This window comes from Podarcis muralis, chromosome 9 (genome assembly GCF_964188315.1).
Source record: "Podarcis muralis chromosome 9, rPodMur119.hap1.1, whole genome shotgun sequence".
In the NCBI taxonomy this organism is placed as follows: domain Eukaryota; kingdom Metazoa; phylum Chordata; class Lepidosauria; order Squamata; family Lacertidae; genus Podarcis; species Podarcis muralis.
In genome coordinates, this window is record NC_135663.1 from 26,670,024 (window position 1) to 26,688,144 (window position 18,121).

General features: G+C 44.6%; 1 protein-coding gene across 1 annotated transcript in view; it reads right to left on the reverse strand.

Annotated features, from left to right (window-relative positions):
- ARSJ (arylsulfatase family member J) overlaps nucleotides 1-13,207 on the reverse strand; it is a 34,916-nt gene extending 21,709 nt beyond the window's left edge. The window contains exon 1 of the mRNA XM_028744519.2: nucleotides 12,336-13,207. Within this exon, the coding sequence (XP_028600352.1) occupies nucleotides 12,336-12,658 (323 nt within the window). The 5' untranslated portion in view covers nucleotides 12,659-13,207. The remainder of the gene's footprint in view (nucleotides 1-12,335) is intronic.
- Between the last annotated feature and the right edge of the window lie 4,914 nt (nucleotides 13,208-18,121).

An 18,121-nucleotide genomic window follows, 5' to 3' on the forward strand; every position in this document is an offset into this window, starting at 1 on the left:
AGTGCACGTGCTGAACAAGCAGATGAGTTTACTGTATTCCCCTCCAAGAGCTTTATTAATACATGTAAAACAGAACTTACCCCCACAACCTATTTTGTCCTATATTTTCCCTCCCCCATTTCCTGCAGCGCCACCACTTATACAGGCTAAGCAAGGATCAGGTTATTATAAGTCATTGGTTTTTATGTTTTCTATTAGTATGCTGTAATTGTGTTTAACACATCTTATGGCTTGCCTTGGGCCTTTGGGAAAGTGTGAAATACTAATGGAAATAAAGTAATACATTCCAGAAAGACTTTATCCTAAAGGCTCAGTATTGTTGGCTCATATCCTAACACACACACTTTTTTCTCTTCCGTACTGCAGGGTATAGGGGTTTTTTTTTTAACAGCAGCAAACACACAAGTGCAGGGATTGTTACACAAAGGAGTTCCATGGTATGCTCAAATGGCTACCTTGCCGTCAAATTGACATGTTCCACCCTGCTTAATGGAACCCTGGCCATGTCGAACAAGCCAAGTTCAACAAATCTACCCATTGTTTAGAAAGATTTGGATCTAGGATTCTATACATGTGAATCAAACATCTGCTTCCCTAGAAACACCTCATTCTCATCTCATATCAAGTTGCAGAGCAACGGGTACTGGATTACACTTTTACGGCGGAGACAAGCTTGCAGTAACCAAAGAAGTGAATTCCAGGACTTGTAGTAAATCAGCCAAGCATGGATTGATTTGAAGAAAAGGTGAACCCAACTGGGTAACCTCATCTGGCAGTGCAGCCCCATAAGACAGATTAATTTTTATATCCCCACTCTCAATATTTATTTGATTAGATACCGCTGAACATTTTCCAGGTGTTTTGGGGTAATTGCATATTTCAAGGTTTATTAAAGATAGCAGAAGGTGCCCCTTTCTTCCTGCCACCTTTTTAACTGAACTTAGAGGAAAGAAACAATGGAAACGTATAGAAGAGATTCATTGTACGAAGTCAGCATGTTCTGAACAATTTGTCCCATTCCCATATAAACAGAGCCGGCCCACCCATGAGGCTGGGCGACGTGGCTGCCTCAGGCAGCATCCTCCCAGGGGTGGAATGCCCATTCTACCGCCCAGCTCTGCTGCCAGTCTCTCCAACCTCTAGGGGCAGAGACTGGTGGCAAAGCTCTGGGGAATGCCTCCCCTGCTGCCGAGTCATCGAGAGGGGAGGTATTCTGTCACCCAGCTTTGCTGCTAGGGGTGGGGTGCGAGAGAGAGCTCTCCCCTGCTCCTCCCACCCCATGGTGTGTTGGGACTTTGCATTGGATTCTGCTGAAGGGAGTAGTCGATGCAAAGCCCCACTGGCAAGTGTGAGGACCCAGAAAGGATCTTCCCACCCACTTCCTGGCAGGTAAGACTCCCTATGGAGTTTGCACTCCTGTCACAGGGGCAACAGCAGGGCATTTCGTGCCAGGTGCCAAAACACCTTAGGCCGCTCCTGCATATAAATGTAGCTGTGTTGGGCTGTGTTAGGTGTTGCAAGAATGCCAACAGTGTGGTGTAGCATTAAAAAAAGCACCACTCTATTCTACCTTGCTCAGACCACACCTGGAATACTATGTCCAGTTCTGGGCACCACAATTTAAGAAGGATATTGACAAGCTGGAGAACGTGCAGAGGAAGGCAACCAAGACGATCAAGGGCCTGGAATCAAGCCTTATGAGGAACAGCTGAGGGAGCTGGTTATGTTTAGCCTGGAAAAGAGGAGACTGAGAAGAGAGATGATAGCCATCTTCAAATAGCTAAAGGACTGTCGCATGCAGCAAGCTTGTTCCCTCCTGCTCCGGGAAGTAGGACTCAAACCAATGGATTAAAGTTACATGAAAGGAGATTCCGACTAAACATCAGGAAGAACTTCCTGGTGGTAAGAGCTGTTCAGTAATGGAACAGTCTCCCTCAGAGTGTGGTGGACTCTCCTTCCTTGGAGGTTTTGAGCATAGGTTGAGTGGCCTTCTGTCATGGATGCTTTAGTTGAGATTCCTGCATTGCAGGGAGTTGGACTGGTTGACATTTCGGGTCAGTTCCAACTCCAAAATTCTATGATTCTATGATACTGCTTTAAATGTATAGTGCAGATGGGGCCTTTGTCTTCTGATACCTGCTTACAAATCAGCTCTTCCTTTTGCTTTTATGTTCAGCTAAAACCAATCCTACCTGAAACATATACCTAATTTGGTTCTTTATTTTCCTGATCTGCGCGGTCTTTGTGCTTCTGCTAACCTGGAAAAAGTATGTAATGCATGAAGTGATAACACATGGATACTGTATCAGCTGTTGCACTCAATCAAACTTCCATCAGCAGATTCCTTTGGTGGACTGGGAGCTGTGCAGATTGGATGCAGATCCATGTCTGGATGTGAATCAGCCATGCATCCAGATGCAAAGGATCCAATGGAACCCTCTTCTGTGCTGCCAGAGTTTGAATGAAGACATGTGGACTTCCATCAGTACTGCCATAGTGATGGGAATGTTCATTTCCACCCTTACAGTACTAGTTATGTGTCATGTCTGAATGATTCTGTCTTGTGGTGTAGCTGCTTCACTTTTTAAATGATTTTTAAGGTTGTTGGAAATTCCAGTGGACTCTTGTATCTGCATAGTCTTAGAGGGGGGTGGGGAAATGTGTGAATTGTCCTTCAGCTCAATTTTGGTTTATAACCTTCAGCACCATAAAATACTGATTTGACTGACCCCTTCTTTACATTCAGTGGTTTCCATCAGATATAGAAAAACATAAATACTTCATTTTTCTTGCTTTGCTACGTTATTCCCATGGAAAAAGTCAGCTAGTTTGTTTTGGTCTTTTCTTTGTTACTATGATGAGTAGAGATGACTCATCAAACACTGGAAGCAGATTAGTGGAATAAGAAAATATTGTTTTTAACTTGGTAACTTTTCACAGGAGAATTACTTTTGTACAGCCTGGCACTGAAAAGGTTGAGTGGGGTGTGTGGGAAACCAGACTTCAAACCCAAAGCCTGCCAGTTAAGAATACAAGTGGAACAACAGCAGCAAAAATCAGGGGTAAGCCATCTAAATACAGTACAGTAGGGGTGGGTCCAGCCCAGCCCTACGGCCCTGTGCCTAATTGGTTTGCAGGCCAGTGCCCGCCCACTCCAGTGATCCAAAGCAACCGGAGGAGGGTGGTACCAAATGACCCTCCTCTTCTCCAGCCACGGCCACACCATGCAGCAGATGCCACCGCCCCCGAGTCTCCAGATGAGCGGATATTTCTGATGTTATCCAGGAGAACTTTCTGTGTTGTTGTAGGGGCAATGAAGAAAGCTGCTAAGATGCTGACCACTATACCTCACAGGATTCCACTCCTGCTTATGAGAAATGCATGCAAGTCAGAACACTAACATAGAATTCTTCAGATTCCTAAATATTTTGTGTATCATTGAGTCTGCAAACTTTGCCAGAGACAAATGGAAGAATCTGGGGGAAAAATTTCTAACGGTGTTAAGTGTTATTATAGGCGCCCTTGAAAAGCTGAATCAGACTACGATTTAGGACAGGATAACTGAGCTAGACGGACCTCTGATTTGACGTAGAAGGAGTATTGTCACAAACCGCCAAAGCTCTGCTAATAAATGGGAAATATATTCATTTGCTGTTTTACAACAGTGTCATATGGGTGCAGACTTGGAATAAATAAGCACCCCAGGCTCTTGATGCACTTTTATGGAGTCCTGGTGGGACCAAATGAGTTCTGCCACATGACATAAAATGAAATTTCATCCGGAAGAAGAAAGGCAACACTGCCAAGTAATATAATCTGGAATATTTATCATCTCCTTAAATTGTAATATTATGCAGCATAAAAATGACATATTTGTCTAACACCTACTTACTTACTTCATAATTGTCAAGGAGTTTGGGCTAATGTATTCCTACACAATATTCACAACTTTATTTTTAGCAGCAAATACGATACAAAAACCCCACAGGTTTAGGATACATTATTAAATTAATTATCCAAAGCACTTACTTTTCTTGTTTTGCTTAATTCAAAATTGTCCTTTTACACAGGATGTGAACTTTCCTTTCTTACTTTAAAATGTTTAAATCTGCCTCTTTCCCTCTTTTACTGTTGCAAAACATTAGCAGAGCAGTCCTTTGCATAGGGATTGGGGGGGGGGGGGCGCTAGATGGGGCAGTGGTGTTCCTCTGCCAGCCCTCCTGGACTCTGTTGGCCAACTACTGGTCACTGCCTGTGGCCCCAGCTGCCACTGTAGCAGAGCTATGGCTGTAGCAGTGGCCCTGCCATGCTGTAAAATCCCACCAGGCTGGGGCAAGAGAAGAGTGTGGTTTGCCCCCTATTACCACCATCCTATGTTCTAGTTACTGCCATAAATGTTTGTAGTAAGCCACCAATCATGATCCTAATATCCCTCGTGGGCACCATTTGAATCCCATAAGCTTATAGGCGGTACTGTTTGTTGATTTTGTCCCACTGTGTGTCATTTTGCATTTTCTAACAATGGACCTCGTCTGCCATTTTGCTGCACTCGCCAAGAGTTTTGACTCACTGTACTGCAGCTTTTCACACTATGCTTTGGATTTCACCATCCTGAATACTTAGGTGGCACCTGCCCATTTGTCTACATCATTGCTGACCTTGACCTCAAAGTATTTATGAACACAGTAAATTCTAGCACCAGTTCCAGCACAGATCTCCATTATGAGACCTGTTCGTTTTTCCCTATATTCTGCTTCCTTTTAAAAACAAACAAACAAAAAATATTCCCTATCAGAGAATGTGTCCTCTTACTCCGTTTTTCTCTGGTATCTTTGCCATGGGACTTCATCAAAAGCTGTCCAACTGTATTATAACTACAAGGTCTCCCCTATTTACATGTATGCTACATTTGTCATTTTAAAGAAATGAAGAGAGTTCTGAGCCACTTGCTGTGAACAGATACAGTTCAAATTGTGTCAACATGGAAATACAGAAGTACAGTGCAACCAAATAAAGATATGTGGTTCATTTAAATCATCCCGAATAAAAAAAAACCATCCTCCAAATAAATCAACAGTCAGCTCCTTGGGAATGTCAAGGAAGTGTTCAGCTATAATTTTTAACAATTATAACAAAATGCATTACTCAAGTGCAGCTCGAAGCAAAGTATGGAACTGGAATATATTCCACATACTAGGGCTGGAGGTGGAAGGCCCACATATCAGATTACAGTGTAGGCAACTGCCAAGATGCATAACAAGAGGGATATTTAAGATATGCCATATTTAAGATGACCCAGTCAGATGGGCGGGGTATAAATAATAAATTTATATTTATTATTATTATTATTATTATTATTATTATTATTATTATTATTATTAGTGGCTGGGTAAAAGCATGCTCCTAATTTCAGCCCAATAATGCCTTTCCATCCCCTGATGGAACGTTGGCATTGTGAGGGGCTTTTGAACAAGGCACAGGTTTAGGACATCCTACTAAACCCGTAGGGACGCGGGTGGCGCTGTGGGTAAAAGCCTCAGCGCCTAGGGCTTGCCAATCGAAAGGTCGGCGGTTCGAATCCCCGCGGCGGGGTGCGCTCCCGTTGTTCGGTCCCAGCGCCTGTCAACCTAGCAGTTCGAAAGCACTCCCGGGTGCAAGTAGATAAATAGGGACCGCTTACTAGTGGGAAGGTAAACGGCGTTTCCGTGTGCAGCTCTGGCTCGCCAGAGCAGCGATGTCACACTGGCCACGTGACCTGGAAGTGTCTCCGGACAGCGCTGGCCCCCGGCCTCTTGAGTGAGATGGGCGCACAACCCTAGAGTCTGTCAAGACTGGCCCGTACGGGCAGGGGTACCTTACCTTACCTTACTAAACCCTTGCTGTTCTGAATCTTCTTAAAACATATGAATAGAGCTCATAAATCAAATGGAATAGATCACCAACAGTCATTATTCACTCTGAAATGAGTGCCTTGGGTCACTAGCAATAGGATTATTATAAACTTTACAGAAATGTTCCAACAGCCAATCCAAAGCTGTGGACGACTACGGGCAGGCGGCGATGCTGCACAGCTTCAGATTGGCTGCAGGAAATTCCTGGAGCCAATCCGACGTCTCTGGGCAACACCCCTTCCTTCCTGCTGAGGTGGCCGCGTATGGCCAAGAGCTGTGCGGGAGGAAGCGGTGGTGGTGGGGAGGCTGCCTCCACCGCCCAGGCCAGCAGCATGGGCTCTGCACCCCATGGACATCTGGCCGAGGCTGAGGCCGACAACGCTGCGGAGGCGGCGTTGGTGGCTGCGGCATGAGTGGTGGCAGGCGGTCCTTTCGGGAGAGGGGGTTCCTTACGGAGATGGTGGGTCCGGTCCCCCACAAGATCTGAGGCCACAAGGCCCCCTCCTGAAAAAGTTTGCTGACCCCTGCATTACATCATACAAGAAATCTAGTGATATATCTGGGCTAGTTGTATTAATGCTTTTCTTCTAAATATAATAACATTTTCAGTATTCTTATTTCTATACTTGCGACTGCAATTTGTTTTAACTGTCTTTAAATCTGAATTTTAAATTCACCCTGGGACCTGCTGTTGAGGGAAAGGTAATAAATTTATCATCATCATCATCATTATTAAATGGGCAAATAGATCCACAGAAGACGCTATCACCACCACTCTCCATGCTGCTCTGTCCCATCTGGAGCAGCCGGGGAGTTATGTGAGGCTGCTGTTTGTGGATTTTAGCTCTGCTTTTAACACTATCCTCCCCCATAGACTGGTGTCAAAGCTAGAGGCGATTGGACTCTCCAACTCCACCTGTCTCTGGGTTTTGGATTTTTTGTCAGAACGTTCTCAGAGGGTTAGAGTAGGGTCACATATGTCCACAGCCCTTAGCCTTAACACCGGCTCACCACAGGGTTGTGTGTTGAGTCCCCTGCTCTATGCTCTCTATACGTATGACTGTACAGCCATCTATTCCAGCAACAAAATCATCAAGTTTGCTGATGACACTACGGTGGTAGGGCTCATTTCAGGAGGGGATGAGTCCGCCTATCGGGACGAGGTGGAGCGGCTCTGTGTTTGGTGTGGAGAGAACAATCTGGCTCTTAATACGGCTAAGACCAAGGAATTGGTGGTGGATTACAGGGGAAAAAAAGGCGGACATTCAGCCCTTGTATATCAACGGGGAACGGGTGGAGAGGGTGGCGGAATTCAGGTTTTTGGGAGTAACTATCGATCAGGGCGTCGGGGACAAGGGTGGCGCTGTGGGTTAAAGCCTCAGCGCCTAGGACTTGCCGATCGAAAGGTCGGCAGTTTGAATCCCCGCGGCGGGGTGCGCTCCCGTTGCTCGGTCCCAGCGCCTGCCAACCTAGCAGTTCGAAAGCACCCCCGGGTGCAAGTAGATAAATAGGGACCGCTTACTAGTGGGAAGGTAAACGGCGTTTCCGTGTGCTGCGCTGGCTCGCCAGAGCAGCGATGTCACGCTGGCCACGTGACCCGGAAGTGTCTGCGGACAGCGCTGGCCCCCGGCCTATAGAGTGAGATGGGCGCACAACCCTAGAGTCTGGCAAGACTGGCCCGGACGGGCAGGGGTACCTTTACCTTTACCTTTATCGATCAGGGCATGACTTGGAGCGCAAATACCACTGCTCTGGTGAAGAAGGCCCAGCAGAGAATTTATTTCCTCAGACTTTTGAAGAAGAACAATCTGAGTGAGAGACTGCTGGTGTCCTTCTACCGAGGCTCCATAGAGAGCATTCTTACATACTGTATTTGTGCTTGGTTCTCCAGTTGTACAGCTAGGGAGAGGAAGGTGCTCCAGAAGGTCATAACCACAGCCCAAAGGATTATTGGTCATCCTCTCCCATCTTTGGAAGAACTGTACGGTTCCCGTTGTCTTAGGAAAGCAAACAACATCCTGCAGGATTCATCTCACCCGGGACACAGTCTGTTTGCACTACTGCCTTCTGGCAGGAGATATAGAAACATCAAGTCAAGGACAAATAGACTGAAAAACAGTTTCTATCCAAGAGCTGTGGCCTTTTTGAATGCTGTAACTCGATAGTGTGACCTGGGAGTTTGATGGGTGTTGGTGTGGGTGTGGCTGGAATGTGGTTTGTTTGGTTGTTGTTGTTGTTTTGCTTTTGTTGTTTTTAAGGGATGGCATCCAATTTCGTTGCACTTGTGCAATGTTGCACTTGTGTAATGACAATAAAGAATCTATTCTATTCTATTCTATTCTATTAATGATAATAATGTAATCCAGGAAGCACAGTTCTATGGTCTCTGAACGTTCCCATTTACTCAGCTGAAAATACATCCAACCACTAATCAGGAGAACTCAGTTTTATGTTCTATACAAAACTTAGTATTAATAATAATAAATAAAAATATGAAATACGATCACTCTCCAAACATGTGCGTAGACATGTGGGACAGATCATATAAAATACTGAAGTTAGCTTTCTTATTAAATCTTTTATGGCTCTCATAAATGCTTGTTTTCCATGGCACACAATGCCTTCTGACAACTTTGCCACACAAGACCATTTTGTTTTATTCCAGAAACATTTTTTTTTTACATTGTTTTAATTTGCTTTAATTACGTACATGCCATGGGAAAGAGTCTATAACATCATTTGAGAGACGGCTAAAGAAGCAGGATAGGTTTGGTCTGGAGGCCAAGGGTAGAAAAGATAAAGGGGGACATGTTTGCCATTTTGGAATATTCAGAAAAATAAATGTTCCCAGTTGAGCTTCAGCGGCTCAGGAAAGAAATTCACCACGTGGAGTGGAGTAGCTATTTTATCTTTCCTTTTCATTAACCAGGTCTCACACAGCATTCATTCTTCTGGTGTTGAACAGAAAATGGTTGTGTGAGCAAGTGAATTCAAGTTGAATCCGAATATCCCTGAAGTAATTACAACTTGGAGAAGAGGAACCTTTATCCCTGATTATTATTATTATTATTATTATTATTATTATTATTATTATTATTATTATCATCAGTTTTTTGTCACTGATGGCAAAGTTCTGCAGTGACAAAGTTCTGCAGCTTAATGGTGCTCCTGAGTCCAAGAGCTGTTCCAGGAATTTCAAGTTGCAAATAGGCCTAGGAATGGTTTACAGTACACCAACACCATCTGATGAAAAGGCTGCAACTCAATTTTTTCAGAGTTTGCACTTTAACTCTGCCATACATGTAGCCTCAAGATGACTAATATGTTTGGTGTATGATTGCATAGAACTGTAGATCTGGAACACAGGGACCATTCTAGTCCAACCCCCTGCAATGCAGGAATCTTTTACCCAATGTGGGGATTGAACCCACAACTCTTAGATTAGGAGTCTCATGCTCTACCAACTGAACTATCCCTCAGGGCCTTAGCTAACTGTTGGTGAGGTTCAGATGGTTCTTAGCACATTACAAAAATATTGGATTCCTTCAAAGTCTAAAGGTGCCAATTCTAATTTCTAAAATACTTACTGCCTTTAAGATCACATGCTTGTTCCCTTGTTCCCCATCTTCCATAATAATCTTGGTAACTGAGACAACCATCCTGGGTTTACTATCCATGAGCCATCTTTAAACAGCAAGGGCATGTTGGCCAAAGCTCAAAAACTGGAACTGTTATTAATGTCTCTAAACTTGAGATCAATTGTATCACAAGTTTACCAAGTTTTTGCTGAATATTTTATGTGTGAATTTAACTTACTGTAGACTAGTCACATAATGCAAAAACCACACTATTTTAATATGAATTTATTTATATTACGGAAGTAGGAAATGGAGAATTCCAACAATCCATCTCTGGCATTCATACAAAGGAGAAATAACTTTATTATGTTCTCTTAATTCCACTCTGGTCAAACCCTTCTGCAGTCACACCCTTACTCTATTTCTTACTTTTGTTACTTTTGTTGTAGACTATCCCTTGCTCTGAAAATAAAATGGCAAAGAAAATAAGTTTGCATCATGCCAGTCTGGCAGACTGTAAAGAAAATCAGAAGGAAGTGCATGAAAAAAATCCTAGTTTTCCTAAAACCACTTCAAAAAATACAGCAACTGGATTTTCAGAATAATTTTTCACAACATTCCACTTTAAAAAACTGCAGCCTCAGCCTCCTCCCAATCTATTTGTTTTAGTTCGCTCCTTGCCTAATTTAAACAGTATGTGTTTTATAGTTAGCAATCCAGATTGGTAATCCAAGCTCCTTTGGATTTGGTTTGTTCTGTTCTGAGTCATCTTCCAGTTGTTCCATACTTAACAGGGACAGGTCATCACCTGGACAGAAACACTCCATAGCCAGATGAACAAATGACTGTCACTTAGCCTGAACAGACTGCCTAACAGGCTGTGAACTGTAGGTCTTTTCTGCAGAGCATTTACTGGTGGCTCCATAACTCTGGCTCTCACTTTGTTTCCAGCTGTTCCAACAGAAGTAAAACAGTTTCCATTTTATTAAAACAACCTTGCTGATACTAACATGAGTGAAAGGAGAGTGCTTCCCCACTGCCCGCATTCATGCTCCATGCTAACTTTTGTGATTCTTCATACGCCACCACACATACAGGCACACAAAGATATCATTTCCGTTTTCAGTGGAATAATATTTTGGTACCCACCCTGCTTCAGACATGCCTGCACACCCAGTGCACAAATGTGTGGATTCAGCCCAGAAAATTTACGTAATTACTGAAGCAGCCACCAGGTGGGAGGTTTCATTTATGGATAAGAGAACAATTTACTTGGAAATGGTCCACAACAGGAAAAGGTTCCTTCATATGTCATGTTTTAATAGACTGTATATCTGTGAGTACACCCATGTCTTATAATTTTTGTAATATACGTAGAATGATGGTAGCCACAATAAAAGTAACAGACAAGGGGGGGAAACTTGCATCTTAGATGTGAATACGTGCTATCGTCATAATTTCAGGTTTCTGACCTCTGCACTTAGGGGGAAAAGTTTAGGGCCAAAAATGAACTCCATGCTGTTCTCATGATCAAGTATGTTACATTATCTGTTGCGAGTTATCCCAACACTGCACATAATTATGACCAGCAGAAGCTGACGGCCAGCGTCGTTGTTCAGAAGGCACTATATCAGGCATGATCTTAAAGCCCTAAGCTTAAAACCAAGAATGAGTGGGCAATGATAAAACTACAGTAACAGAGAAACTATTGTACACAGTTATCAGAATGAATGATAAAGGTTGTGAAATGGACTGCACATCTAAAGTGTTATAAATAACAAGTTTGTTTTCAGCTGCTTTGGTGATACTGAAAACACATTTCTAACTTTCTACAAGGAGGAATTATACTATGGGAATACAATATGTCAACAAGTGGTTCAATTAGCATATTTTTTTATCCTAGGATATGGCCTTTTAAAATACAAGCTTGTGAACTGGATTAATATGGTATGAAACGGTAGAAACAGCCTTCTTAAATTTGCGCTCAGACACATCATGCTATGACAACATTAACAGCTGAAGATGCAGACAATATTGAGCAGTGTAACAATGCAGTGGTTAAGTTCTTTAAGATGTTCTTGCCAAAGTGCTTACTATGGCTTTAAACTCAAATTGGCTTTCTCATTGGACTGAGGTTTCAATGGACATCTTTCACATTGGCCAATGACTGTCTGAGTGATTGTCTCTTGCAATAAGAATGGGGACTTGCATATGACAACAAACTGGGACAACTTGAGCTTTCATTCATTCCCTTGGAACTTTTGTTTGACTCTCCAGATGAGGCTCTTCTGCTGGCTCAAGGCTCCTGATTCTACCTCTCCCCCCCAGCTGTGTTAATAAAACCAAAACTCAAATGATGCTCACTAGTTGCTGGTAGCTTCCACATGAATGGAGTGACAAGAGGCTTTTATGCATTGTATATCCATGCAAATCAGCTGTTATCATAATATTATGAAGTGGGTAGCTCTCAGTTGCCAAATGCTTAGTTAACAAAGCACAAGTTCTGATTTTAGTTCACTCATTAACCCACTTCTCTCCTAAACCTCAGCTAAGGACAAAACTTCCAAGCGAAGTTAAATGTCAGATGTTCCAGGAGGAGGGTACCTGTGCTAAGTCTGCAACAGCACATGCAGACAGACAGGCATTTTTAAATGCAAGCAGACCTATTTCATCAGACACCCTAGTCCACAAAAGCTTGTGCCACAATAACTCCGTTTGTATTTGTCATACTTGTGCAAGAGAGATTTTAGAAGAGGCATCTTGCGAGGTAAGACAGGCGCGGACACTCACCAATTTCAGTTTTCAAGGGTTATTGAAATTGACACCCACCCTCTAACAAACAACAACCCCAGCGTCAACGTCTTACCTTCCCGTGATGAACTGACTCCTGGACGGGGTGCACATGGGCTGGACGTAGTAGTTCTCCAGCTTCACCCCTTCCGCCGCCAACTTATCCAAGGTGGGCGTCCTGATCTCCGAGCCATGGTAGCCCACGTCCCTGAACCCCTGGTCGTCCGCCAGGATGAAGATGAGGTGTGGCGGAGTAGGGGCGGGCTCCGCTTCGGGTCCTTCTTCCAACTTGGCCGTCGCGCCCGCGCTCTCGGGGTCGCCAGCCGCGTCCCAAGCCAGATAGCCGTAGGTGAGCAGGCTGAGCACGGAGAAACCGGCCAGCAAACCCCCGGCTAGCATTTTCCCTCGGCAGAGCCGGGCCAAGAGCTGCACGCCCCCTCCCCGCCGCTCCCGGGGGGAGGCAAAGGGCCACGAAGAGGCGAGCCGTCAAGGGGTCCCTCCGCGGCAGCAGCGGCGGCGGCAGGGCGAGCCCATGCTGACAGACGAGGTCGAGCCCTCTGAGGGGAGAGCAGCCGTCGGGGCAGCCTTAGGCGTCTCCAAGCATCCCCAGGTGGCCGGGCAGCCTCCAGCCAGCGACGCCGACCGCTGCCCGCTACTCCATCCTAACCCTAGAAGAGGCACGGCCCCCGTCTAGGCGAGCGGGCACAGGCGGCGCCAACGCTGCTGCCGGGAGGGAGGCGCGGGGCGCTCCATCTGCTGGGTCTCCCCGAAAAAGGCGCCCGCTTTCCTGGTGGGCGCGAAGGGGCGAGCCCACAGGACGCCGTCCTTCCCTTGCTGCAGGAGCGCCGGCGAGCAACTCTCGCTCCGCTCCCTTTCCCTCCTGCCGCCTCCCTCGCCCCCACCCATCCCGGGCGAGCAAAGCCAAACAAAACGCCGGCCCGCCTCAGCCCAGGCGCACGCGCGCGCGCCTCCCGCTGGAATTGACCGGCGAGGAAGGCGCTGGGCCAGCCCCGAGGGGAGGGCGAGCTGAATGGGCTCTCCCGGGTTCCCACAGCTGTCTTGCTTAGGAGAAGGGAGAGTTTAGCCCCAGGCTTCAGCCTTGGAGCGTACCAAGTAATAAAGGGTGCCTCTGAGAAAGTACAGAATGCACCCCGCCCTCTTGTCGCTGTATTTCCTTCCAAGACGGATCTGAGGACTTTCAGATCACAGGTGGACACTTCTGAGCAGGCCTGAAATAAATTCAGTACCGAAACCAAGAAATAAAGTTCTGGAATCTGTCGTGATCCTGTAATAAAAGGTGTGGCTTCCACAGAGTCCTTCCAGAAGTCGGAAAAATCCTTATTCAGTCCTGAAAGTTTAAAGAATCCGGTTTTGTTTTGTTTTTTGCATATGGCCACCCTGAAGGGAAAAATAGATATATGTCGGAATACCATATGCACGCTGGAAGAATAGCTGCAAAACAATCATTTAAACCAGTGGGGATGGAACCACAAGACAGCAGGAGACTGTGTGTAGGAGAGCATATAAAACTGCAAAATAAAAGGAAGCCATATTTATTATGGGGTGTGCTAGTGGTGGAGAGAATAAGATGAGCTAGAGGAATCCAAAAAATAAAATGATACCACATGGGAATGCATCTATCATAAACAAACACAATAATGAAGGATTAAATTTACAGAAGTCCAAAAATTGGGCAATTCACTAAGCACTGTACAGTCAGGTAAAACCATTGTAATTGACCATAACATCAGCTGAAAGATAAAAGAAATGGCTAAGTGCTGGAAGTTTAATACTCTCAGCTAAGAGGGAGTTTCACAGAATTGGGACCACAACTCAACACACAGCTCCTGGTGGATATCAGCTGTCCATCCAAGCCATAGAAACCACAAACAGTGATTCCCACGCCTCCCAGACTTCAGTGATTGGGCAGAAATACGAGGAATCAAGTGGTCCTTAAGGTATTCAGGATAGGTGTTGTTAAGGGCCTTGTAGAGAACCTGACCTGATAGCATGTGGGCAGCCAGAGCAAGCTTTTAAGTATCAGTTACCGTATTGGCCCGAATATAAGCTGCACCCACAAATAAGCCGCACTTTTAAAATTCAAGGGGGAGAAAGAAAAAAAGACAATACCCAAATATAAGCTGCTCCCTTAAAACTGGGTTATGGGCTGAAAATCGCTGTGGTTGGTAGAATTGTAACTGAGCCAATTTAAGCCTTTGATCTTGAAAGCCCACAAAAGTTACCGTACAATCGCAAATCGCTATTCAGTTGCTACAATTCTGCAGGCACTCACGCCCATAAATGGCAAATGTAGAAGAAAATCCTACAGGTTAATTGCACAACAGTCTCAAGCTCACAAATCTGCAATAAAACATTTTTCCCCCGTTTCATTTTACCGTATGTCTGTTTCAGCAGCGATATCGTAAAAGCCAATTTTTGTAATCCACTGAGCCTCTTGTGCTTGCCAATCAGAAGGTCAGTGGTTCAAATCCCCATGATGGGGTGAGCTCCCGTTGCTCTGTCCCAGCTCCTGCCAACCTAGCAGTTCGAAAGCACACCAGTACAAGTACATAAATAGGTACCGCTGCAGCGGTTTCTATGCGCTCTGGTTTCTGTCACGATGTTCCATTGCGCCAGAAGTGGTTTCATCATGCTGGTCACATGACCCGGAAAGCTATCTGTGGGCAAACGCCGGCTCCCTCGGCCTGAAAGCGAAATGAGCGCCACAACCCCCTAGTCTCCCTTGACTGGACTTAACCGTCCAGGGGTCCTTTACCTTTTTACCTGTGCTGTAAAGTGTGCAGGCAATGTATTGGTTGGGTCACTTTGGGGTGGCCAGCTCTCAAGAGACTGCGATCTACCTTCAGAATTAAAAACTGGCAGTGACCTACCCCCTGTTTTGGGGGGGTTCAGCTCAAAGTTGTTGAGTTTTCTTAGGGGGGAGGAAAGCCCCATTTTGGGGGTTTAAAAAAAAGCTTGTTTGGGGGGAAGATCCGTTTGGGGGGGTTAAAGGCAAGGGACAAAGGGGTAAAGTCACTCACAAAAAGGTCGCAATGGATCAAAACAGCAGCACATAGAAAGCTGTTTTCCCTTCCAGAGACCATACAACAATGTAGGGCGGGGCGAGGTGTGTGGCAGGAGTCAGTTTTAGCTACGCTAATGAAAGGGAGCCAGAGATCGAGCGCGATCTACTAAAACCTTGTGGGGATATACCAGTAGATCGCGACCGACCTGTTGGACATACCTGGTATATTCAGTGCTCAAGAAAACCTTTGGTTTAAGACAGTGGTGGCCAAACTAGCGAACAGGACCAGTGGTCAGGGGAGATGGGAATTATAGTCCCAAAACAGCTGGAGGGCCAAGTTTGGCCACCACTGGTTTAAGATCAGATTTAAGGTGATCTCATGTTGCCTCCCCAAGCCAAGGGAGTCATTCAGTTTGTTCATCACCATTCTTTCCTTGTGCTTCTGCTGTATCACCCTTTTGACTCTATGGTTGCATAGCTCTATATCCAATGCATCCTGCTGACATTCCAAACAACTGAATCACCACTGATGTCCCTTCCCCTTCTACATGTAGATATTCACATGATTTTACAAGCCTTTTAACGCCTCTTGTCCATTGTTTTCAGAAATCACCCTTCCTTGATTTATGAGTAGGATGGGCGAATCTGTCAATTTTGGTTTCTCTTATTTCTCCTTTTTACAATCTCAAGTTCAGTTCTTCACATTTCCATATCAGCTTGTGATTTTTTTTAAGTCCTCATGAAAATTCATCCATGATTTTCTCCTAATATACAGAGTTTCGTATAATTTTTGCCTAATATACACATTTCTGTAAAGCAATAGTTCCTAATTTAATGCATTTTTGTATATAATTTTCACAAATATATGCATTTTTATGCACACTGTACCCTAGTATATGCATTTTTTGTACAAATTATTTGGCTTGGGACCTGCATTGCAAAACTTGGGCAAATACAAATTTTGAAGGATGGCTGTGTTTTGCTTCATCTATTTTTTTGGGAAGCATGAATTACGGTAGGTAGCTTCACCTTTAAATGTGAATTGCATTATATTTCTTCCCCACCCCAACTTATGAAATATATACTTATTTCCAAGGGAAACATGCATAGGATTGTGCTCCACATATGTCTGCAATTTTTAAAAAGGTCCCCCCCCCCCCCCGTTATTCTTAATTTAGTTGGCCATGCCCATGTTCCAAGCCATAGAGTTACACTTTATTTTATCTCCATAGCCATGCCCTTACAAACATGGTGTTATTTTTCTTTAGTTTACTTAGTACACATTGCTGGTGCCATGTCCCTTGACAGGCCATTTTAGCATCTCTTTGTAGAGGTTTCTTTCGTTGCAAAAATATTGTTTGCAGTATTTCAAATACCACCACAAAACCTGGAAAATATGAAAGCACAGGATCTATTTTCAACCACAGACTGGCTTGATTTGCTGCCTCCCATTCTGGTGCCACTGAAGAATATGCCTGGAAAATGTAACTTTAAAATATTAGCAACTTGGTTTCTTAGAAATGTATGCATACATCAATACTATTTCGTTGAGCTGAAGTGCTCTTCCATGTAATCAAATGGCCTTGATTGGACCTGATTGATCTTATACACCACATATTTTAAATCTCTTCACTGCAGCCTTTCCTTCTTAACTGATCATATAGAGGAGAGGTTAAGAGCATGAGTTATGAGATGGAAATCTCTGGTTGAAATCTGAGGTCAGCCATGTCGACTGTCTAACTCTAGGCAAGTCACTGTCTCTCAGATTAAGCAACCAGGCTCTCATATACTGTACAGATAATAATTAGCCTCCATCTTTTTGAAAGAGCTGCTGTAAGAATTACCGGTAGTTTGTTGGAGCAAAAACAGCAGAGAACTGTGAAGTCTTGAAAACTTAAGTTTTATAGTGGCATAAGCTTTTAGGGACTAGCAATCTAATCATTTAGCAAAGGTGTGAGGAACTGGATCTGGTTGTTAGGCTGGATCCTTATCTCCCCCACCCACAATGAACCAATGGCCACTCACCTGATATCACAGTGAAGCCAGGCGACCCATTTTCACCCTTCTCAGTGCACTACACTTTGAAGCCCCAACAATCAGTGATTTGTTAGTCCACCCAATCAGTGATGGTTGGGGCTTCAAAGCATATGCGCTGCTCTCTGTAAGCACCAGTTGATCTGCTAGTGCTTGCAGAGAGTTAATACTTTGAAGCCCTGATGGTCAGTTGATTGCAAAAAGCCAGGCAGGGCATTATGTGCAAACCTTTGCTGATCACTGTGTGTGATGTGCATGGCTTGGCCAAAATGGCCTGGCAGGCCTAATTAAGTCTGTGGACTGGAGATTCTTCACTGCTGACTTAGGGAATACGCTACATAAATGCTATGCATGAGGGTGATAAAACAGCATCCAGAATCACTGCACTCCGAAATAATGATAGGCTCATTATCATACTGCATTTTCTTTCTCAGTGGGTGAGTTGAGTAGAACTTTTGCTGGAGTTGCATTTATATTCTATTAGGAACTAACCTTTTCATTATTTTACAAAGGTGCTACATCTCCAAAATGAATAAACCCACCCCATGCTGTGAAAGAAGAATCACAGTTCAGTGACAGAGCACGGGCTTTTTCTGCAGAAGGTCCAGATTCACTTCCGGGGGCGGCGCGAACGGCAATGGCGGTCCCCTGCTACCTTTGAAGGGGAAGCTCCGCAGAAACTCCAGCATCTTCAAGTGAAAAAGTATCAGGCAGCAGGTGATGTGAAACTTGAGGTCTGCCTGAGGCCTGTGAAAGCCACTGCTAATCAGAACAGACAATACCTGGACCATAATCTGATGTGG